We start from the raw sequence: 25,449 nt of genomic DNA, 5'->3' as shown, positions 1-25,449 counted from the left end.
CCCAGTAAGCCTGGAAGAAAGTCTGTGCCATTTATGCTTAGGTGTAATACCAACACAGAATTCTTCTTCCCACCTGACTATGCATGGCCATAAGGGAATCATGGACTAGCCAAAGCACTACAGCAGAATCAAAGCCAACACCAGAAGTGCAATGCAAAGCTATAGGTTCCTTAAGGAGCATCATCTCCAGCGTCTATGCCTAATACTTCCTGATTCATTTTTCTTCCTTGTAAGTGACAGCACTTGCACTTTCCTTTTTTTATTTTTGCTCCTGACTTTCAAGGTTCAGAGCTGCCCAGTGTGTGTCTTCAGCAGTGACTACACTCAGGTTATGAGTCCACTGTGCCAGCTGATGGCCTGGGCAGAGTGCTGAAGTTCACCACTGAGGTACTATTTAAATACACAGAAACCATCAATAATATACCAATATCATTGACCTCAGTGGGTAATTTGTATGCTTCTTGCAAGGCAGCCACATACATATCAGACTGACTGAAAAAAGAGGCAGCTCATTACAAGTTCATATATTGCTGAAAAGAGTAGAACCTGTTCTTTCAGATTCTATAATCAAAAGCTTAAACTAAAGTCTCTGTTCATGACTTGAGTTACAGCCTACAGGGAATAATGTAGTGTTAGCAGGGAGATTCTTGTGTTGTACTCTGAGCAATACTCCTCTGCCACTCTGCTATCATGACTGCAGCAAAATTTGTTCCATATTTTGCACCATTTAAAAACTAGGTGACAAGATTTAAAATGGAATTTTAGAAGCAGGGGGAAGATAATTTTAAAAGATGCATGGCAAATAACTGCTGTCATCACTGCTTAATTTCCAGTACATCTCTTTCTATTTCTGCAAAACAGTGGATTTGATGCAGCATATGGAAAAGGTAACTTGACAGCAAATATGACTACTACAACTCAGAGAATAAAATCTATGCGAAGAAATATCACTGACAAAAGTCATCTTTTGTTCATGGTGAAACTGAGAGGGGAAAGACCATTTTGCAAAAGTGGTGTATAGAAAACCACTTCATTTTCAAGTTTCTTGAGCATCCTTTCCACAAACATCACCTTTCGAGCACATCCACCATTACTGGCCAAAAATCAGGGAACCTAAATAGCCTCAAACATTGGGAACAAAAATCCCAAATGTTTTCTGTTCATACATCCTGTTTAGATATAGCAGACTGCATCTAAAGGCAGATTGTGTTTACAATTCCTCCCTGTGATATGGCCAAACAAAACACATGACCAGAAGAGATTCCACTACGAGCATAGAAAACATGTGATAGACAGGACTGAAGCAGGCAACATAGGTATGAAAAATGAAATTGCTATTCTTAAAATATCTTTCTGAATCCCTCGAGGTCAAAGACTTTGAAAATATGATTCTGAGAACAAGACATGTAACCCTGACCTGTATCATAAGCAAAGGAGGTGAAGTTTTGAATCTCCTTTTGGTTTCTTTTCTGCAGAAGATTAAATGGCCATTTTATTCACATAGTAAGATATGTATTGCTGTGGAGGAAGTGGGAGTAGAGGAAGCTGAAAGAGGATGGATCTTAGCAAAATGATTCCCAAGACTTTTTTGTGGACAAGACCAAAGAGAAAGGGAGTGAGCAGATCCATCACTGCCCGTAGCACCAAGACCACTACTGCCAATGAAACAGTTGGAATGCACCTCCAGTCTATCTCTCTTTTAGACTAAGCTAAATGAATCCTCCCTCTGGGCCTTGAGAAATATTACAAAGTTCAAAGAATGGGGAATAAAATATAAAAGAGTAAAAAAGAAAAGACTCTCCATCAAATACTTTGATGTAACAGAAACACAAAAGATCAGTGAAACGCTGTCATGCTGTGCAGAGGCAGGATGAATACAGGCATGAAATGGATGGCTGGCAAAGCAATTCATGAATCATTCACATGACTTAGGGGTTCCTTGAAAAATAAACTTTGCAGATGTTTTACAGAGGGAAAACTGGACAAACAAAAAGGCCTTCAGGGATGTCCCCCTTACAAGCACATTGCAATTAAAGTAGTGGAATCCACCAGATATTTTTACACGTTGCCATGCAGCCAAGCATTGTTCCTTCTCTTGCAACAGCTGCCAGTTAAAATGAGTAACATCCCTTACAACAAGTGAAAGGTACACAAGACAGCTATTAATTGGCAAACTGTTACAGTACCTCAGATCTTGAATATTTCCCAGTACTTGCATCATGCCTCTCTGTATTTCTTCTAGTCTTTTAATGACTTACTCTTGAAGCTGCAAAAAACCTTCACTTCCAGCCCTACAGTCTTATCTTGCTATCAGTCCCAAGAGTGTATTCACTGGAGGCATAAACAGGTTTGATTGCCTGTGCAAGGCCTAAAACTTTCAGCATTTCAATAAGAGGTAAACCAATTCCTGTTTATTACCAAAAATATAACAAAACAAGTAAACAAACAGAAACCTCTTGGAGACAATTCACTGTTATTTGGAGAATACCCACTGGTTTTTTTCCCCCTCAAATATCAGAACAATCTCTCCATTGATTCAGTTTTACAATATTCACTTACATATTGGACAACTTTAAATGGTGTTAAATAATAGATGCTGACATTTAAGATACATTATCTACAGATTTTGAAGGAATGAGGTTAATTATGTTCAAGGCAAAATAAAGAATGATTATCAACTCTCATTTTATTACCCAGATTAAATGCCAGAGTCTTTACTTAATCTTTTCCTGTGTGTTACCAAGAAGTGTATCTTCCAACTTCTTTTAATGAGTAAGGTGAAACATAATGAGGAAATCAAGGATCTGAAATTTAAACTTTGATCTTAATTATATAGAAAAGAGAGAATAATCACTCTTTCAGGCAATTACTGTGCAGTGCTCTAATCTATAGCTACATTGTATGTATTATATCAGAAGGAAACTGAGTGTGAAATGTATTAGTGGTTTAGGAGAACAAATGGAAGAAAGGGAAGTGTTTTAATCTATTTAGCATTTTATGGGCTATGCATCACAATTCCAGAAAAAAAAATAGTGCTAGCCAACATAACTGGTTTTCACATGAGACCTATCTGTTAGACAGCCCAGCCACACAGATGGAAATCAATTTTAACACAGCAATACAAAGAGCTTCTATTTGAGCACTGCAGCATGCTTTACATCTGCTAATGGAAGAATATTCACAAGATCCTTAGGATGAAGGTTACAGGATATTCATGGCCTGGTCCTTAAGTTGAACTTGTGTCTGCATGGAGCTGTACTGAGCTCACACACAGGTTTCACACCAGAACCAGATTCCATTGCTACAGACTCCCTCCTTCCAGGATTGAGCCTTAACATTCAGGCATCTGGGGGACATGTGCTGGAAGTTCAAATTTACCTGTAGATATCTGCACATGAACACTGGAGCCTTATTATATTCATGCACTTTTGAAATGGCTACTAGCTTTCAGTGATTTGAGAAAAACCCTACCAGATAGCACCAAATCTTCTCCCCCTTTATCTGTTTCCAAATGCTGTTAATGTCATTGTAACCCTGTGGATCCAGAGAGCACATTAACACCACACAAAAGTAGTTGCTGCTAATGAAAATTTACAATAGAATGATGAACCTCAGAAACTCCTTTCTGAAAAATGGACATACAATTAAACCAACACTCTTACCAAAAGGACATTGGTAAGTATTCTTTTCCAGACTTTCCATAGCTGGAATATAATGATAATTGTATCACAGCTGAGAATGTAAGAAAGAAAGCAGTTGCAGCTGAACAATATGAAAGGCAGCAAGTGTTATCAGCCACTAATTCTTGCCTAACACTGCTAGCAGGAGGAACAGGCTGTTTCTCAATCAGTCCCAACAGTACCACTCTGGGACTCAGGAACGTCAAATATCTGGGAAATGATACCATCCATACAGCTAATCAGTGTTCCCTGTAAAAGCTACATGTTCTCCTTGGACCTGAATACTTTTTTCTTTTTTTTTTTTTTTTGAAAGTAGTACTTCTGATCATGAAATAAACCTTAAGATGTCAATTTGGAGCTGTGTGGGTCAAGAAATTACCCCCCACACACCCACAGATACCCAATCGTTCTTTCTGAAGAGCTAGGCAGAATTTATTAGGCTCAAATAATCATCCCACAAGGGAACCTTCCATAACTTCAGTGACAGTTTTCAGTTTTATATTACATTTGGGGACATCTCTTATAGAAAAGGGATTGCTGGCAACCGTAGTTTAAAGTCTGTAAAAAGCTGCTGAAGAAATATAACTTCTTTCTCTACTAGGGAAAATTTCATTTTCATACTTTCATTATTGTATAGCCTTTTCTAAAAATAATCCCTGCTAAAGCTAACATTGAGAATTCAGTATTGCAAAGGTAAGGATTTGACTGAAAAGAAGCAACGTCTCCATACTTTAAATGTAGATACAACAATTTGTATTCAGAAACTGATGAATTAGCTTTTAATCCCACATGTCCATCATAGAAAAAAATTAACCAATTATAAAACATCCATACATTATGATTTGGCCACATTATTTACTCACTGAATACTGACAACTCTGGTAAATTTAAACTCAGACCTTGCCTCAGTGCTGTTCTCAGTACTTTCAACTCTTTATACCTAAAAACATTTCAAAATAGTATTGCCTTAGCTTTTTTTTTGTTCCTTTTCCTGTAGTTTCTGCCCTTGGACTGCACAGGTATCTGATCCTTCCCTTCTGTCTTCTCTAGGTTCTACATGAGTACATGATCTCATATATTACCACAGCTGTGTATGGCAGATTAGGTATTTACTAAGATACGTAAAAAGTGAAGAGTTACACTGCTAACACCTTAGTGTGTCCTTACTCTCAGGAAAAGGAATAAGCACAAGTGTGTGCAAGTCCCTACAATGCTCCTGGGGTCAATTCACAGACTCAGTTTGCCACTGGCACACTTACAAGGGCTACTTAAAATATAATCATGCTTACAAGATCATGTTAGCAAATACTGGAAAGATGAAATAATATCCATGTGTCCTTCTTCTCCACAAGAAAAGAAAAATATCTTCATGAGCCAATTAAAGCAGAGTCTCCACAACTGCAGATACAAACAACTGAAAAATCTAAGTTTGTAAACACAAACAGCTAAGAAATAAGCAGCTTTATGCCTCTCTGTCCTGTTATCTAAGATGTGATTTGAATAGAGGAATTTGGGATCATGCAGCAGCTCAAGCTTGTAAATTTGATCTCAGAACCAACAATGATCTCTGCTGTCACTATGGGGAGGGATGGTTCAGGTGATACAGCTCAGTAACATGGTATTTTCATGAATTTAGCAGTGCACTCCTGCACCTCTGTTACTGAAATTCACATCAATACCTTCCAAATGGGACTGGAAGATGATCTATAGGCACAGGAAAGCTCTCTACACCCATGCTGAGTTCAAGTGCAGAGAAATGGATGATGCCCTGAGCTGGCCAGCACCAGTTTTCCTAGGCAGACTTATGTGTCTGCTCTTTTCCTGTGCTATGCATTGTGTAGAAACACAGCTTAAAGGCTGAGTGTCTCTGCAAGAAATACACATCCTATTTCTTTTCAAAAGAATGCACAGTTTGCCAGGGAGTACCACCTGCCTGCCACAGAGGTTTTTCTACAAACATCAACAGAATTTGGATCATGCCTATAATGCCTTCAGCCATGGATGCTTGAAAATAATTTTTCTTCTTTCCAGTGTTCCTAAAAGCAGTTTTGCCTTATGAATCTTAACTGAGCCCCTCTTAGAAGTTCTACCCATTTCTACAAGGAATAAAAAGGAGCATATGGTCTGAATGAGATCCTCTGTGGTTAGGGATCAGTGTGGGTCCAGGAAAGACTGCAGAAATACTCACAGCTACACCATCAGAAGTGTCAGTGCCTCACGTACATAAAAGCACAGAGAAGCAGAGCAAGGTTTGACTAGCTCAAAAAAAACCAACCCCAGGCATCTCTACCAGACAGTACCTATCACAAAATCTTCCCAAGCACAAACCTTTTGATTTATCAACTCAAATCCGTGATGTAATTTTCCTACAGAAGGCTAAAAAAAAAATCAGTATTTCTAAATTACAGAGTTAAATGTTTTCTATGAAGTACTTTTTTATTATTTTGAGTGACTCCATACAGGTACTTACATTATTAATAGAAGGGCATACTGGTTTCGATCCGTGAAATCTTTTGGCAATGACAACTGTAAAGGGAATTCTTTTAAGAGAAGAGCAAAACATTAAAGGCTGGTAGTTACACAGATGAAAAACAGTAGCATTGTTAGAAAGCTTTTGGTTTGCTAAAATAACATTTTGCCAAATTTACCGTAATCCTCAATGTGAAGCATTTTTATTTCAGTCTTGTAATTCTTTTTCTTAAAAACAGCTTCTTTCAACACAGCGTTATTTTCCAAAATATAAAACTCTAGAAAACAAGAATAAAAAACACATTGTAAGGTATGGAGAAATCATCACACTAAAGATAAAGCAGGCTTCAAAAAAATTAAAGAAAAATAGACACGTGTGCCATGCTAAATCTTGTAAATTAATTCCTTACATAAATACTTTTTTTATAATACAACTACTTTGCAATTCAGGAACTGAGTAACCAGCTATTTCAAAAGATACACATCTAGTCCATTTTCTGGCTTCTGCAGCCTTTGTTTTTGTGAAGTGAAATTGCTGATGATCAACATGAACACTGTATCTCTGACAAACAGTAACAGCAGCTGTTACAGCAAAAGGCTGCTCTGCTGGGCAATATCCTAAGCCTCACTCAGGTATCATTTCCAAGCTACCTATTCCAAGGCAATATTTAGCCAGCACAGCTCTACATGGTCACTACATGTCCTTATCTGTCTTCCACACTTCAACCAAGACATTAGTCTGGTTAAAGCTACAGACAAATTTGAAACAATCCTTTTACACATGAAAGAATGACTAATTTGTTCTTTTTTATTTTTACAAAAATTACCAATCTTGCATCCAAAATGTAGATTTTTTTTAATTAAACAATAAACTCTCCACTTAGGGCCAAATGGATAAACTAAGGAGAATGCTTGTTCTGGGCAGTCAACCAAAATGGTATAATTACAGTCTGAGGATGTTGTAATTGAAGTAATCCTTAATCATTCTTTTATGAATTGAAGAGGATAATCTAATCTTGCACTGAAACATTAATGGCAAATTATATCTCTTATTATTTGGCTTCTTGTTTTTACAACAAACAACATCCCACTATCCTGACTTGCTTTGTTTTATTCTAAGATGCTGCACATAAGTCTCTCAGTAACTCACTCCTAACACTATTTCAGATGCAGGTAATAGAGAGCAAAAGTCTGCCTTCACAGGAGGCATTGAGGAGCTTGAGGAGCTCTACAGAAGACAATGAATTTACTTTGAGCAGTAGCTACCCCTTATTAAACTGGATAAACCCCTTTATTAAACCAGATATAACTCCCTGCTCTTGGTGTCGTAGCTACCCCTTATTAAACTGGATAAAACCCTTTATTAAACTAGATATAATTCCCTGCTCTTGGTGTGCTATGGCACTGAGTTTTGCAAACACTAACAGTGGCATTGAAAAAAAATAAAAAAGAAAGAGGAAGCCAAAGTGCAGACATTAATTAACACTTTGTAGAATGACACCCTTGATTAGTGGGCTACTTCAACATGCAAGATGAAGCCCACTCTTATGGCTGAATAGTGACTGGGCCATGACAAAGTGAATATAGATAGGTACAGTTCAGGACTTCTGGATTCTGGGGAAAAATCCTGGGGACAATCCAACTAATTAAATGAGGGTATGTAAGAACTGGTTAGTGTTTTTGAATAGAAAGATGTCCCCTATTCCTGTAATCCACAGCTTCATGCTAGTGGAGCCACTGTGGAGCTGGAGGTAGCAGAGCTGTTACCTCTGCAGCACCAGCAGAATACCTAGGTGAGGAAAATTCTGCTGCTGAGGGACAGTCTTCCAGTACAAAGCACCTCAAACAGTCAGGAAACAGCAACAGATTTGGTGTCAATATACAGAAAATAATGTAGAAAACTTGACAAATAGAGGTATAGAATACCCTCCTAAAAAGCCTTTATTATTGATTCCATCTTCATTGAAAATGTTGGTGGAGCTGTTCTGATTTGAGAAGTATAAGAGAAGGACTAAGTTCATCCTATGTAGGTCAGCTTTTATGATCAATCGCTCAAGGACTACACCTTACTTCACTATAATTGGATTGTAACTTTAAAAACATCTCTAAAAATACAGAAGGTGCATTGTAATGGCAGCATGATTTATGCAGAAAGCAAAAAGGATGAAGACCAAACTACCACCTAATTTAGTAAAGTGTAAAACAAAAAGTGAATCACATATATTTAGCATAAAACATATCTGAATGTATCATTTGCTGACAAGGATGTTTCTTAAAGGTAATTAATAGAACTTTATATGAATAAGCCATCTGTTAGTTTTTGCATACTAGCAATTGCCTTTCCCCTCTCCCACACTCTCCCAAACAATCGAGGATGATAAGAAAATGTGTTTTATAAGGAATACTCACTTGCAGTATTACTTGTACTGTGAACACTAACAACTGGAACACCTGGTCCTGTTTTGAGGAAAGAAGAAAAACACAGAAAATGTAGGATAGTTAGTAGTCAGTAGTAACAAAGAATGAGAAGCACCAGTTACCATGTAAGACTGGATCCTGGAAGCTCCATACACACACTTCCCTTCAAACACACCAGCAATGCCAGTGGTATCTCTTAGGAAGGACACAGGTAAGTCTACACTACCAACAAAATGTGAAATGGAACCTGCCTTCTGCCTGTTTAGCAAGCAATCCAGACTTTGCACACAGAAGAAGTTGTTTGTTTTTTTATAATCTCCATGTTTTAGTTGTAAGTGAAGAAAAAAATTATGGAGGCACTTTATGGTGTTGTCTAAAATATAGCAGTTTGACATTCAGGAACAGTAATTTCAGGTTGACTGTGAATTAATGATAATATTCTCTTATATTTTCTATAGGAAAGCTTTGAAAAACTTTTCACACATTTCACTTAATTATCTGTTTAAGTAACTCCTTTGGTATGCCAAGTCTGCAAAACCAACAGCATCATGGTTAAATCTAGGTGAACTGTAATCTAATCCTATGACAGAGGAATGTCAGATACTGTATTTTTATTGTGTCTCTAAGAAACTAAAAGCACCAAGAATAATTCTTCATGCCAACAGCTACTGTGCAAATGGACAAGATGGCATGTGGAACTGGGATGACCATTCAACATACTCAGAAGCAGAGCTGAGTTTGCTATCCCTGTTCTGATGACCCTCCTAGTGTAAAGTTGCAAAAGAAAATCATAGACTCATAGAATTAAGGGTTGGAATGGACCTTACAGATCATCTAGTCCCAATCCTCCCTGCCCTGGGCAGGGACACCTCCTCACTAGATCAGGTTTCACTAGGCCTCATCCAGCCTGGTCTGCAAAGCAGCTTAACTACCTCAGTGAGAGAAGAATTTAAATTAAACTCAGGCAGTCAATTTTGGCCTAGGAAGAATGATGCAGAAAAGCTGAAGTCCCTGAGGACCCCATGGCAGATGAAGGCAAGGACCCTTTGAAATTAGGAGTTACAACTCCTCTTTTTTTTGAGAAAAAAGTATTCCCTTTGAGAGCACTTCAGAGACAGAACTTAATTTATGTGTTTTGAGAGGTTCTCTCTCTCAATTAATTATGGCATGAGCCTAGGGAAATGTAAATACTTGAAAAAACCAGCATGATGCCATTCACAGCCTCCACTGAAGATTTTTATCCATTTCATTCTCTGCCTCAAGGAAGACTATCGACAAAAATCTTACAGGTAGATTGATAACAAATCAAAACTTTCTTCAGATGTCACTTTTTGTTTCGTTTTGTTTTTTTTTCATACCTCTTTACTTCTTCTGAATTTTTCATTTTGCTCTAAATTCTCATTTAAGAAAGACCATTTTTGAGGGGCAAGGCATTGGTGTTTTCCAGGTCAGCTCTATTTGTCATACTAAAAGATGGAAGGATGAGTACAGATTTTGAAAAAAGAAGATTGCAGTAGATTAAAAAGCTAATCAGATAAGAAAAAGACAGACTTGTGTTACAGCACATCAGAACTAAGCACAGCACTTGGATTTCCCATTGACCTTCTATTAGTAACTCTAAACCCACAGCCTATTTCCTGCTGTATAAAAGAAAAAAAATATTTACTCCTTTTGTGAAGTATCTTATTTGAGTGGAGAGATTAATACCTGTTATGGTTTATGAAGTGCTAAAGGAAAAATCCACAAGCACTGTGGAAAATAAGTGCAAAGGATGTGCTTGCCAAAACTGAGAGGCTGTAGAGCCAGTCCTCCATCTAACAGGCTAGAAATAACTCCTCACTCAGGAGAGTCTCTGGAGATGGATACAGCTGGTACACTGAAATAGACCTCCTGGCTGGGGAAAACTAAGAAGGAAAAACTATCCTAATAAGGGTGCTCATGGGTAAACAGGAGGTGGAAGAATTGAATCTTGTATAGATCGGACCAGTCCAGAGTCCCCCATGGATTCTTCTGGGCAAATTGCTTTTGTAACAATTTGGTAAGGCTTTTTGTTGTGGGAAAATGAGTGTGTATGCACGTGGATGTGGTATCATCTGTCTCCTTGAAGCAGTTTACCTCATACCTACCAGCAGCACCCTGCAGAAGAGTTTTGATACCTGCTCTGTGGTGATGCTGCCATCAACTTTGATACTGTCCAATACCCAATCCACCCCAGAGTGGTAGCAGTGCACAAATTGCTGCTTTAACTGCCAAGCTCAGATGAAACACAAGATCACTGAACAACTTCAAATCGACAACAACACATTAATGTTAGAGCTAGGAAAAACTTAATGACAGTGGTTTATCATCCCTGCCTAACACCTGCAACTCAGTGGAGTGTAGGTTTAATCCTGGGAGGATGATCTACAGCCTTACCAGCTTAAACAGAGAACTGCCATCTCCAAAGTCACTGAAAGTCATGAGCTTGTGAGTACAACCTCCTACTGACATCTGCATTTTTATATCAAAGCAACATGTTACAAATTACAGGCTGAATATACTTTGCTAAAATAATAACAAGAGGCTTTGTTTTTGGACCCTAGCACATTGCTGATTCAGGGCAAAAAACTCTTCCCAATTTACCAATCCTCCCTCTTGCAGGAATCTGAGATTTATCCCATAGGGACTATGTCAAGCACAAACAAAAACTCTGCTTAAAGCATGAGGAGCTCATTACCAGCTAAGTCTCTACTCCGATAAGGACCTCAGGATTAGCTCTGGAACCTCTGCTGCAGATTTAACCATGTGTAAACCATACAGTTTGTATACTGTTTGTTCTAATCAGCTATGTATTGTAGGTGCATTTCCAGAAAAATACCCCAAACAAAACTAAACCAAACCCCCTTATATTAGCCAATATATATTCATAGTTTGTTTGCTTGTTTGAATAGATTCAATAGATGTATTTTATTTTTGTGGGGAAAACAAAAGTTGCAAAAGAAATAGAAAAATCCATGCAAATAAAATGGGCTATTCATATCTACTTCAGATGAATAGTGTTCTACTCTTTTCATTCTGATCCTAGCTATGCAAAAATACTGGGGGGATGGTGTCTGTAAAATATTGCAAGTTTCAAGGTCAACAGGTTTACCTATACCCTGTATTACTGATTGTCTCATGCTTTTCTGAACCTGCTTTTATGATCCTATTTTTCAGTGTTTATTTCCTGTGTGTAGGTTGTAACTTTCTTAGTGTGGGATGATTCTTGTTTTGTGTTTATACAGGAACTCTGAACCCAATTGGTGCTGTTCAGTGCTAGGGGAAAGCAGCTAACAATAAAACCTACTTGCTGCAATTGTATCAATATAGAGGATCTGGCTCTGTGGATTAAACCATATATGTTTTTTGGTAGATGAGGGTGACTGAGCACAGATACACAATGTTATAGAAAACAGACCCTAGTTTTTTAACTAGGTAGAGCTGCACAAGATCAGTCCCAATACATAAAATAATGAAGCTGTTACAAACCACGATACCATCATCATACATTCCACTTTTTTTAGTAAAGGATTTTTATTTAGGGTGAATTTAAGTGGACATTTAAGTGGAATTTAAGTGGAATTTTACTTGGACATGATTGGAGCAGCTTCCTGACACCACTTGTTATATAGCTATTACACAGAACATCTTTACTTATAATCTTGGAATAGGCTTTGTACAGAACTTTGAGTAATCCACTACTGAGCTCAATGTTAGACTCCAGCCTAATGCCCTTCTCAAGGGAACACATTAATTCAGAAGCAAACATGGCACTATTAGGCTCTGTGCATTTGACTTACCTTTACAGTGCAGTAAAAAATGCCTATTCATGGGGCTGAACTTTGCACTGAAGTATGTGCACTGGTCTTTCAAGAAGTTACAGGAGAGACACTGCCGATTCAACGATCCCACTGTTGATACACTGGGGAAACAATTAATCAGAAACATTTTACATTGGAATAAAATTCAATAAACCAAGAATTATCTCATCAGAGTGACAGAATTTGTTTCAGGGCCCTAACCTGCCAAAATACCACTGACTCATTTTGTGCCTGGTGAAGACTGTTTTCAGATGATTCAGTGTTCTCTAAACTGTTCTGTACTGCAAAGTACTGTTTTGTACTGCAAACTACTGTAAACTACTGTTCTGCAAACTGGGTAATGTGGACAGGACCCAAAACCTGCCCAAAGCAAGACTGGACTCCAATGCCTAGCAGTGTTGTGAGGCAACAGTAACAGCAGGACACCATGAAAAGCCTCATTAACTTCAGATTTGAGCACTGAGGTTTGTGTAATGATGAGGTGCTTTCTCCATGTACTTTAAATTACATTAGTAAACCCCTTAAATATTCTATTTAGAATATTTTCATTACTTTTAGAAACATGAAATGCTTGCATTTAGATTTAGCTTTTAGATGCTTATAAAGGACTAGTGAAGGTGCAAGTAGTAAAAACATTTTGTTTAAGAATCTTTTCCAGTTTTTAAAAAATTGAAAATATTACTGGCATTTTTAATTTTGAAAAGCTGTGATTCTTTCCTTGTTGCAACTCAAGCATACCAATTTTTACACAATATAAAATATTACCCAAGCACTATAGCATTTATGGCTTGGGATGGAGAATCTGCTAACACAGCCCCATGTACTTCTTACCTGTGTAGTTGTCTTCCTCTTGGGGATTCTTCAGTGCTTAAGAAATAGCTGTGTCCAAAAGATGAACAAAGTTAAACTCAGTTTGATAAACTGTCTGATTTGGGCAGTGTTTAGAGAAGTGAGAGACACCACAAGTAACATTTTAAAAAAAATTAAACAGTACCAAATAACCATGAAGATCAAATACTGATATACCAAAGTTCCAAGATTAAACTTAGACCCAGAATACAGAGTAGTTATTTCAGATGTTATACTATGTCATATTAAAACAGTAATGAACACAGTGTTTTATGGCTTCTGTTTCATTCCTGTAATGCCCAGGAGCTCCAGTAGCAACCAGGATGCCTTTCTACAAATACAGAAGAGAAAGTTTCTCCTTCACTCCAAAAGTCTGCAATATAAATCCTAGTAATAGATAAAGGTCACACTGAAATTACATCATAAAGTATAATAGATCTTATGATACCCAAAAGCCTTTTTGAGCTGTAGAAAAACTTTTTATTCTATCTAGTTCGCATGGATGGAAAGACACTTCGTAAAGCAGCTGCAAATATACCAAGAAAAGCCCTTGGTGTTCCCCAGTCAAGATCCAAAAAAAGTTTCTGCTTGATAGGCAGAAGAAGGGCAAGGTAATCCTCTCAAGTGGCTGAGAAAATCCACATGCAGTCACCTCTCTGCAGGCTGAGTGCATCCAGACCTCATTTGTTCACCTGAGCCTTGCAGAAGTATCAAGAAATTCTCTATGGATATATTTTCAAAACCCATGTAAAGACTGGCCAGAAAGGGTTTTCTCCAGGACCAGCAGAGAACTCAGGCCTTGTTGCAGCCTCAGAAATGTCCTTGCTGAAATAACATTTATTTTAGAATTAGATATGACTGTTTATTTTTTGCCATGGGCAGAAAAACATGAAAACTAAGCAAGATCCACTGAAGTTATGTGGAACCTTCAGACATTTTGTGTTAGTTCTATACTCCTGCCCAAAATCAGCAAACACGTGCTGAACTTCCTTCCACTATAGCACTAAGATGAGCTTTGGAAAGATTTCTCTGTGAGTGAGTTGAGTGAGGAGCAGGAGTTCTGATAATCTCTCTAAATATTTTGAAATGACAAGGTTGAATCAGATCCCCAAAACTCTGAGAACTTGTTCAAGGATGAAAACTGAAGGTTTGATGTTTTAAAAAGTACTAAAAATTTACTACGACTTCTTATCTGGACTCCAGGAAAGAAGTAACCAAAATGTTATTACTTCTGCATTGTGTGTTGATGTCTTTTACTTAGAAAAATACAGTGAGTCAAGTAATGTCACAGTGTAATTCTTTTCCCTCTGCATAAAAACTCATGCAGTAACAGAATGGCAGATAAGTCGTCTTAAAACTGCACTTCATGTACTCAGGTGTGTCAGAGTTATGGCAATGCTCAAAAAAGAAAGAAATCTTCGTGTTGAATTTACAATTAAATGGATTCAACTTTAATAACTCAGATATTTTCATAAACAAAGTGAATAATGCTTACATCTTTTGACTATTTTCATCATATGCCAGGATTTTGATAACTTCCCAGTTTCCTGATGTCAGGTGCCTCACATTGATCTGTTCACTTTTAGCCTGAAGAGACAGGGAAAACATTAATTTTCAGCTTACTTGCTACATATTTCTTTACTTAGCAGGACTGTCTGCACATGTCATTGCTGATTACAGCTTTTCAAACTTTAATATGCAAGGTAACATATTTCAAATCACAAACCTCACATTTTGACAGGCCTGCACATCAAGTATCCTTTCCCTCCCCATACATAAAATTCTCATAGTAATTAAAAATAATCTCAGTTTTCATCACAACTATTTTTTCAGTTGCCCACATACCAACAAACAATAGAGGTCATATCCTTCAGGCTAAGGATCTTGTCATTACACATACTTTGTTTCTCTTAGTGCTTTTCTTCCTTTCAGGGTGGCATTTCAGGGAATCTGACTCAGATCTCTGCAGCCAGAACTCTGCACCAGAGTGTGCTCAGCAAACTTTAATGTCTATCACATGCTCATACTGAGCCAAGATTACTGCAGAGATGTACCAAGACAGGACATAACACCACAGGCATCCAAGGAGACAGGCAAACCTCTATGAGAAAGGCACTGCACAAACTCAGACACACAAGTTGGCCTAGATAAAGCCACTGCTCCATCATGCACTGCAGAGAAGCCTCTCTTTATCCAGGGCTGTAAGGGGAGACTAAGAGTAGCTCCAAATTTTGGCAACTGAATCAAATGATTACAAGTTGGAGAGCACCTGTTGCTTCCTTTCAGAAGCTGTTTCCTTTCAGAAGCTGTTTCTATCCCAGTGTGAATCCAGAGAAACACTTGCTACAAAGGGAAATTCAAAACATCCTTTCAAAGAATGGGATGGCAGTTTTCTCAGACAGTGCCCCAGGAACTGAATTAGGAAACATCAGGATGCAATGTAGGTTTTACCTTCAGGTAAAACCAACTCTTTGGCTGGAAGTTGCAGCAGACTTCTCATCAGACACAGGTTAAAACCAATGAAACTTGGAGTGAGAAGCTCATTTGTGTGTGCTTCCTAGTGCAAAAGGTAAAATCGTGGCTTAGGCTACTGAAGATTGAAACTTCAACCCTCATGGTTTGAACATACCCTAAGCTGTTTTTTCTATATTAGGGTTACAATTGTTGGCCTGAATATAAACATTTTTAGTTTTCAAATTTAAGACAAACTTTGTAAAGAAAAGAGGTGATACTTCAGCTTATGTTTCAGGTTTAGTTGGAAAAATGAGCAGAGGGAGTTAAAAAGGAGGTCAGATGGAGGATCTAATGGTGCTTTCTGGCCCATGAACCTGGAGCACCAGTCCATACCTAACTGACCTGGCTTCAGTGGTTATGTGGCCTACAAAAAGTCAGAAAGGCTAAAAGTTGTTTTATTAAAAATCCATGTGTTTCTGAACTGCACCCTGAGTTCTACATCAACAGCAGCAACAACTGGAAAGCAGAAAATGCTCAAGGATATCTATGAGAGATGTCAGGAACTGGCAAGGTAGAACCAAGTTCCTTAGAACTGATCTGTTTTCCAGCAGAGCCACAAGGAAAGAATGGTGTAGTAACACTATGACCAGTCTTAGAAGTACCAAAGGAAATCAGGATGTTGTGCTAGGTGCTGTACATATGTTTATGATGAGGGTTCCAAGTTCAGGAAGATTCTGATATTCAGTGCTGACTCCAGAAATGATTAAAATACATACTAGTGATTTATTATAAGTGACTATTTCTTGAGAGAGAGAAGCTGCAACTATTGAAAGAGATATTTAAATATTAAGATCACAGAATCTAACAAGCAACAGCAATAAAAAGCCCAGCCAAGCGTTAATAAACATGGTTATTTTTCAAGGTTACAGCCATAATACATAATTTATGAAGCTTGCAGGAAGTTATCGCCTTGATCCATTAAAGTTACTTTATAATTCTTATTTTGTGGTTGGAAAAAAAGAGACTTTCTAGATTTGAAAAACTCCATGTAAGAAATAAGACATGATTCAGTCCCATTTTGAGATTAGTTTCTTTTAAATATTTCATAAGTTACTAAATGCATTTGAAAACAATAAAATACACATACATCTAACCCTCTATGTTCAGACAGTAAATAATATATGATAGACAGTAACCTTTTAGACAGTAGCTTCCCCTTGTAAGAAGATTTAATTAGATGTTTCTCCTAACCTACTTCGATTGTGTCATTGACACGTTTTTTTGAAATACAGTCAAAGAAATGCAGCCCAAGCAAGTCCATCATTTGTCAGCATTTGTTTGACAAATCAGCCTCAGTGATTAAATGAAAATGAGCCATTAAAATTTATTTCTTTGTCCCTGCAAGTTCATGTTGGTTTGGGTTTTAACTTTCCTGCACATGGAGGCTCATTTTTGTTCACGTACTGGTATCTGTACGGAGTAGCACAGAGGAGCAATGGGAATCTCAGTGCCAAATTCCAGTGTTACCTGAGCTCCATCATGGAAAAGCTGTGAACATCTGGGTATTGGTAATCTGCTTTACATTCTGCAGGGCACCTGTTATGCTGCTGTGGCTCTCACAAGGTATGACAAACATCTAATGTGACAAAAGACTTTATGTGCAACGGCTAATATACTTTTTATGCCTCCATGTTTGCTTTAGAAATAATGGACAATCAGATTAATGCAGTGTGTAAAACACATCATATAAACATATTTCCTGTCCTTTAATGCTGCGTATCAGCCCCGTTACCGTGCAGAATGTTGCTTACTGATGAGTAATGGCTGAGTTATAGGACATCACATTTCCTTCTTCTCAGGAGCAGCTACATACTTAAAGCCAAATTTGTCATTGGTGACACCACTCAGATTTGTTTATTTAGGCTGATGGCAGTCAAAATAGAAGTATTTTTAATTTTTGGAGCTGTCCAGTCCCAGGGCTCTAATTCTGCCTTAAATGGACAGAATAAGAACCTCTTAATCATAAGCTTGACCTAAAACATTATTTGGGTGTGATTAAAGGATTTATTTAAAAGTAAGTATATATTTCATTACCTTTTTGAATAGGAGTTGGTTTAATCTTGCTTAAATATTTTCCTGAATTAGAATCAGGTTTCCTGGGCTTTTTAGTAGTCAGAATATCAGAGCCTACAGGTTTAAGGCAAATATGATTGTAACATCCTTGGGAATGTTGCAAGTTAACTTTCAGATCCAGATCATTATTATTTCATGTGTTTTAAAGATACTTATTCATATTGGGAAAGATACCAAAATATGACTTGATTGGCTAAATGGTTTTGCTCCAGTGTGAATTTTTATGCAGTTACTATATTAATACACCTTTACTGGATTGTCATCTGAGTCAGTTTTCTTTAGAAGTTGGAATCTGACATGTCTTTGATCCCTTTGATCTTCTGACTCTTTCTTGATATATTTACTCTAGTGGATGAGTATCTTTGTTCTTGCTTCTTCAGGTTAAATTTTCATTAAAGTTCTTTTGTTCTTGTTCTGTCTGCAGTACATTCTGAACATATTTCAGACTTAATAATGTTCATACCAGAACACTGTCATAAAGGCAGATAATAGAGTTTCCTGGCACCAAGTCTGCTATTTTGATGTTTTGGGTACCTTGATAATCCCTACTATGTCATATGGCTCTGCTAAAGTACCTGGATTAATGCTCTGCTGATTTAAATAGATGCCTTGGAGTGTTCTGTTCCAGGGCATAATTTCCTTTATTAGTTCATCACAACTTCATACTGGTGACCTTCAAAGTCATAGTGCAAATTTATCTTCTTTCAGATTCTCCTTTGGAAAAAGTAATGACCCTGGGAAATGGAAGCCACTGAAAAATGTTGCAAAGGGTAATAAAAGAGTCCTAACTTTAAGAAAAGTTCAAGTTTGGGTATTGCATCCCTTTACTGTTCTGTGTAAGACCAGATTCTGAATAGACATTTAAAATTATACTTATGCATGTATAGTGGAGAGAGATAGAGTAAAATTAGCTTTTTGCAGGTCTCTTGGACTTCTGTGGCTATAAAACAGTATTGACAGAAGGGTTTAAGAATTAAACATCTCTGCTCGTCTACAGAGATACAAAGAAAACATGAAATCTTCCAGAGGAAGTAGTTGAGAAGCACCTTTGATTTTTTGAACATATGTGCTACCACAGCAGAGGTCTAAGGAAAGAGAGAAAGCTCCACTTATTCTGGAAGAAATTACAAATATGTCCCTCTGCACAGAGTGACAACCTAGACAGGACAAATGACCATGACACAAGTGTTCAGACTCAAATGAAATGCAGGTCTTTGCCAGGGTTCAATGTCCAGATGACCAACAGGATATTAAAAATAGCCTGCACCAAGACCTTACCTGCACAATGAACATGGCTATGTGGTGAAATTCACCCCGGCCTCCCTGCTTCACTGGCACAGTCATGAAGAATTTACTGCCATCCTTGGAGAAAACTGGTTCTTCGTTCTAAAAATGAGACTGTGTTAGTTTGTCACACTTTTCATTAAACTTCTTAATAAAGAAGCTTAGCTTATTTTGTCTCCTTGGTTTTGGTAGTTGCTGTGTTTATCAGATAACTGGAGAAAAATCCTTAGGTTTTTAATATATTCACCTAAGATTAACAAAAACGTGGTGGCTAAAGCTAAATGTAGTTCCTGCCATGTGCAATCTTGTCCTAAAGCACAGGTTACAGTCCTTGTAAAACTCTCCCTCACAATGCAAGGTCTGTTAATCACATCCCAAATTCAAGGGGACTTTCCAGGGCACTTTGCTTTACAGACATACAATTATTGACAGAGATAAGTCCTAATAGTGACAAGAAGAACAAAAGTTTCAATGGTCTGAACTCAGTGAAACATTACCAAGTACATGCTTAACACTCCCTGATTTTGATAAAGTTGTATGGAAAAAAATAAGCATTTTGAAGTGATATTCTGAATCAAGGTCTTACCATAAATTGTAGCCTGAGGTGATACTATCTGCCCACATCTAACTTTACACAGAAATATTAAAGGAAAATGGCTTGCTATAAAAGCATAGATATTTGTAAAAATGATTTCTCGTTTTCGCATTGCAAAATGAATCCTGAAATATATTTTAAATAGAACGTGTTTCATCCATTTATTGGACACTTCTGAAGCTATGAAAATGGAATAATTTGCTGACATATTAGTTCAACATATTGTTCTGGGTATTAATCTAGAAATATTATATTTATGCATTCCAATTATAGTCCATATGACCCCTAATCTTTGAACTCCTTTGTGTTTAATTTGGTGAGGTTATTTTTAATCAGAAAAAAATCAGCACAGTATATAGGACATGCCTGGAATGGGATTCATCTGACCTATCTTTAACCATCCAAGTGTTAGGTAGTTAATCAGATGGTCATCTAAGTGCTTACTGAACTGAGATTGGGAACTGAAGGGAATATTGCCTCCCAAATGCACACAGGTGTCTCAAGATTTTATCAACTTCTAAAATAACACATAATTAAATAAAAATGACAATGAAGAAATGACACATTATACACCCAGAAGTAGCATTTATACTGTACCTGTTTAGGAAGCCACAGGTCTGACTGCATTTCATATTTCTGAAAAAAAAAAAAGGGAAGACATTGCTTTTATGGAATAGCTATAGATCAAAATATTTCCCACATTCAGCAAAAGGTCTCTAGCTATTTCAGGGGTTTTTTTTCTCCTGTGTTACCATCTTCATGTCCCTTTGTTGGCACTTGTATTGAAACTAAAAATAATTGAATTACAAAATCAGCTGCTTTATTCAGAGTTTTTGGTACAACATCAGAGGGGACCTAAGAATGCCTTTTCCAGTTCTTTCTGATTAGCTATCAAGAAGCTTTACACAGGCAGTTCTATTTGTTTTTTACCTCTAGGCATCAACTGACAACTGGGTATTTTAGGTCCTTCATCAACAGTGGGCAAACAGCCAGCATCAAGCTGAAATTGTGATACCTTTTCAAATCACAACTGCTTGCTTTAATGGGTTATAGTGTGGTATTAGTGGTGAGGAAAAAAACCTACACAAGTTATTGGTTTTTATTCTTCATACTCATATTTTACATCATGTCATCTGAAAAAAAAAACCCCAAATATCATGCACACATTGTTGGAAAAAATATATAATATACATGGACTGTGGAAAATTGTCACACTGAAGCAATGAAAATTTATTAGCTGTAGAAGCATCTGTACATACAAGGCCTGAAAAATTAAAATCTGTAGCTATTCAGTAGCTGGTTTTATTCAGTACTTTTTGAAACTGAGAAAATGTGCAAAATTCTAGGGGAAAAAAAGGTTTACAGTCAAAATCAAACGGTGTGATACAATGCTAAATTCTTACAATAAGGACTTTCTGCATCCATTACTGTTTTAAAGAGCATCATCTCATGGGTGTGTAGTGTAGGAACCATCCAGGGTCACAGGCATGAGCCTGGTCTGAGCTGCACTCACTACAGTGACACTGCACTGCTATCCTTCCTCACTCACCTAAAAATGTCCTTTGCTGCACTTTAAGTCTTCTGGAGTAGGACTTTTCAATCTTTCTGTTTTACATTATGTTCTGGATTACAGGTCCCTGGACACCTACTTCAAACAAGTCCAATTGACCTTGGAGCACATAAAGGTTCCACTTTCAGAAGAGACTGCTCACAGTGGTTCATGACCAACTTAAGAAAAAGCTTGCAGGAACCAGACAAAAAGCAACCCAATCAACAAATCTCCATGTTCACAATCTTAATCCATATTTTAAGGGGTTTATTCATAATTTCCAAGTCAGGAAAAACAACTTGTACCATGCAGCAAAAGAAGCAGACAAGCTAGGAAATATTCTCTAAAACTTCAACATGACTAACTTCAGGAGCAGACACTGATGGGAATCTTTTGACTCAGAGGCCACCATTAATCACTCATAATCATTTACACTGCCAAATTATACCCTTTTCTTTGGAGCATCTGGATATTAGCATGTATAGAAAATATTTATACTTTTAGCTGGTTCTGGGAAAAGATTGTGACTCAGAGTGGGAAAGCAGCCAAGTGCATTCAAGATGCAAGATAGACTGTGAAAATGGAGAGATGTAATGCAGGAATGTCAGAAGTCAAAGTCAGGGTCAAGGGATGGGATGTGCCTGCATTAAAATAGAAAAAAGTATTTCAGCTTAGCTTCATTTCAAATATATCCCTGTTGCTTTTCAATTTTTTTTTTAAAGTTATTTACTTCTGCTACTGAATTTGCAGGAATTATCAGAATTTTACACATTTTCCTTAAACATATGTAAGCTGTGAGAGACAGAAAGATCTAAAATGAAACTCTGCAAGGGGAGAGAGGAGAAACCAGTCAGCTGAAAATATCTGACAGAAGAATAACTTGTCATTGCTTTCACCATATCCCAAGTACATGACGTTCAGCAACTGCAGTTTCCACTGAAGTTAATGAATGAACAAAGCTTAGTAATTCCGAAAATGTCACTCAAAGTTGCTAATTGCATGAAATCATTTCACCACATTTGGAATTTTCTCACATCCATTTCCTCCCTGTTGACTAATTATATTCAGCTTGCAACTACTTCATCTGCAAACTGATTTCCAGAATTACTTTTCTGAATCTGAAAACAAAATGGAGAAACCTTGAAAAGAGATCTCAGAAAAACACCCAACTTACCCTGCTGCAAGCCCCAGTTGTGGTTTCACAAACTGTAAGGATGGATATATTCTGAGCTCTGTTTAACCATCTCACCACAGCCTTGGTGTTGCTCACCCATTTCACCATGGTGATGTAATATTCCCTAAGCAAACATTAGAAAACACAATGTACAGATCATTGACATTTCAGACTAGACTTTATAAAAAATAGATATATAGAGTTTATATACTATGGATTTATACTGCATGAGAGTATCAGTACTGAGGGATGGAGAAAATAACCCCCAAATGCCCAACATCTGTGTGCCTGCAAGTGGGAACACTGAATCCTGTTGTGACGTTCCCCTGGGAAATTTGTGCATATAGATACAAACTTTACCAACTGCAAAACATATGTTTGTGAATACACATGAACTGTGTACTTTCCACACAGCTTAAAAACAAGCACTGAATTCCAGCAGAAGCCAGTATTTTCCTATACCAAATACCTGCAGAAGATGCACATTTTGCAAAAGAATCCAGTCCTACTGCCAAACAAAAAAAAAAGATCTGTAAGTCAGAAAAGTTAAAATACAGCCAGAGTCTCCAGTCCTACTGCCAAACAAAAAAAATGATCTGTAAGTCTGTAAGGTTAAAATACAGCCAGAGCCCACTTTAAAATGTCACTTGTTATAAAATAACAAGTCTTTTATAATGGCACTTCTGGATAAAAGAGTAGTCCCACTCAGTATCAGTGTGTCTGTTGCTGTTTTAACAAATAGCTCATAATATTGGTCAAATTGTTTGTCTCTCAACAACCCTTGCTGAGCATCTGAGGCTTCCTAGGCACAGACCCATGGCACAGAGTACCTGCCTCCCTCCTCCCCAAATCCTGCCAGGCTGTCAGGCTGGGGATGTCACAGAGTCCTGCTGCAGCCCATCATCCCAGCCAGGCTATTTGCTTCACTTCTCTACTGCTGGCAGCTGGCAGCTTTCACAGTCCAGCTGAGCTATGTGCAACAGTGGAGTGAACTTGTCTGGAAACTCAGCCTCCCTTTAAAACAAGAGGCTTAGCTTAAATATAATTAGGCTTTTAATCTAATACTGATGGAGATCTCATTACTCTTTGACAACATGTATTTAATTATACATTCAAAAGCCTCCTTGCCAGATCAAAGATGTTAGGCAGAGCCAACAGCAAAGCTGTGCACAGCTCTGATGCTGCACACAGGAGATGCAGGAGACAGTAATTCATGGCAGCTTCACCCAGCCCTGACCTGGTGCTGTATTTGCAGAACATACTTAACAACCCAGCATGTACAGCTTGCATTTGGCTTTTATATTTGACTTTTAGTAACACAGATATTTTCACATGTGGGTACAGAATGATGACTAGAAATGGTGACTTCAAGTATGTTCTGAGTCTAATATTTACACTGGGTTATTTTTTGTTTAAAGGTCACTGTAACTTACTGAGGGGTAAAAATGTATGTAAAAAGTAAAACAAGATCTACCATGACACCAGGTGACACAGCCAAGAAAAAAGTGATCCAACAAACAAACCAAAGAGGACAACTCCAAATCTCTGGTAATAGTTCTCCGTGCAGAGTTCTCCCTGCAGCAGAACTCAAGACACAAGAGTTGAAAACCTCTCCCTCTGCCTTTGTGCCTTCATAAGGCTGCCCCAAACCACTGGAACTGTGCATACAGGAGCCCAAAGACAGCCAAAAGGAAATGGTCAAATATATACACGAGAACTGCCTCCCTCTACCACTCTTTGGATGCCATGGGAGACAAGGATCTACTTCCAGCAAAGTCCAAATTATCTCCAAACCAAATTCTACAAAAAAGAGCCTGGAAATGTTCCATTTGAAAGTCTTCAGTGGGGGACAGAAATTGGAGATTTAATCATACAGAATCTAGCTGATATAGTAATGAATAGTCCAAATCAAACCATAACATCATTTCCCGTCACTGGCATAAACTCCATGAGCACTGAAGTGAACATAAAAGATTATTTAATAATTCATTTTTTCCCCCTTTCATCAACTATGCATAAAAATATGGTCAAATTTCACTGCATTATGTATTGTTTATCAGGAGTGTAGTATAGCATGTGTATATATGTAGAAACACATAACCCTCCTGAAATTCATTACTATCTCCAGGTAACATTCCTTTGTAATTCACAGCTTTGCAGTTAATCTGTTGTTTCCCATACACAGTGTGCACACATGCATACAGAGCAGTGGTGCTGTCACAGGTCAAGAGACATAAACAAGTTGAAGTTTGTAGAACAATATTGTATATTTTACTAGATTGGCTGAAACAGCTGAATAAAACCAGAGAAGCCTGCAGGGCAAAAACTGGTTTAGTTCTGAGGGAGCTGCTATCAGTTTATGTCTCCAGACTTCTCAGGCTTTTTTGCAACTAACCTATTGTACTAGTAATGAAAATAAGTGCTCTCTCTTTCTCTCCAGACCCAGTACACAAATGGCCTGGGATTTGTAGACCCTCTGTGCCTGTACACACATTGAGTTTCCCCACAACTCCACCTTAAAGAGGAAAGACTATAAATGCTTTCCAGAAAAAGGACTGAAGCAAGATATTAAATTGTGTTTGCCACTGAAGAAAACATAATTGTACACATGAAATGGAAACACCAAGGGGCAAACTGTAATTGCACAGAATACAACCACATGTTTAAAGGAAGACTGTCAGTCTTTTTGTGGCATTAACACTGCACAGTAGGTGGCAATTTTTTCTACAGAATAAAACTTTCAGGAGTAAATTTACAAATGTTATTGCTATTTTATATCATAAAAAACTGAACAAAACTTGGAAAACAATACCAAGCACCTTTATAGAATCACTGCAAGAAGTAAATGAAGGCAGAACATTGAATTTACTCAATCTTACATCAAGTTCCCAGATGCCCTAAAAACCAGAGAAATGGTTTTGTATCTTCAGAGGTCCTGCACTGCACACAGTTTGGGGCAAGCTGAGAATCTGAATGTTACATTTTGTGGTTATAGCTAACAGAAG

General features: G+C 37.6%; 1 protein-coding gene across 1 annotated transcript in view; it reads right to left on the bottom strand.

The window, feature by feature from the left end:
• Positions 1 to 25,449, bottom strand: part of DPP10 (dipeptidyl-peptidase 10 (non-functional)) — a gene marked incomplete at its 5' end in the record, with an annotated part of 138,791 nt that overhangs the window by 14,044 nt on the left and 99,298 nt on the right. The window contains 9 exons of the mRNA XM_009081331.1: positions 6,151 to 6,220; positions 6,329 to 6,427; positions 8,559 to 8,606; positions 12,386 to 12,507; positions 13,238 to 13,285; positions 14,751 to 14,842; positions 19,121 to 19,228; positions 20,319 to 20,357; positions 22,445 to 22,568. Coding sequence (XP_009079579.1) covers positions 6,151 to 6,220; positions 6,329 to 6,427; positions 8,559 to 8,606; positions 12,386 to 12,507; positions 13,238 to 13,285; positions 14,751 to 14,842; positions 19,121 to 19,228; positions 20,319 to 20,357; positions 22,445 to 22,568 — 750 coding nt within the window. The remainder of the gene's footprint in view (positions 1 to 6,150; positions 6,221 to 6,328; positions 6,428 to 8,558; positions 8,607 to 12,385; positions 12,508 to 13,237; positions 13,286 to 14,750; positions 14,843 to 19,120; positions 19,229 to 20,318; positions 20,358 to 22,444; positions 22,569 to 25,449) is intronic.

The sequence above is a fragment of the Acanthisitta chloris genome, unplaced genomic scaffold (genome assembly GCF_000695815.1).
Source record: "Acanthisitta chloris isolate BGI_N310 unplaced genomic scaffold, ASM69581v1 scaffold25798, whole genome shotgun sequence".
Lineage (NCBI taxonomy): Eukaryota > Metazoa > Chordata > Aves > Passeriformes > Acanthisittidae > Acanthisitta > Acanthisitta chloris.
Note: the sequence above shows the minus strand (reverse complement) of the source record. Positions and strands in the feature narration are given on the sequence as shown.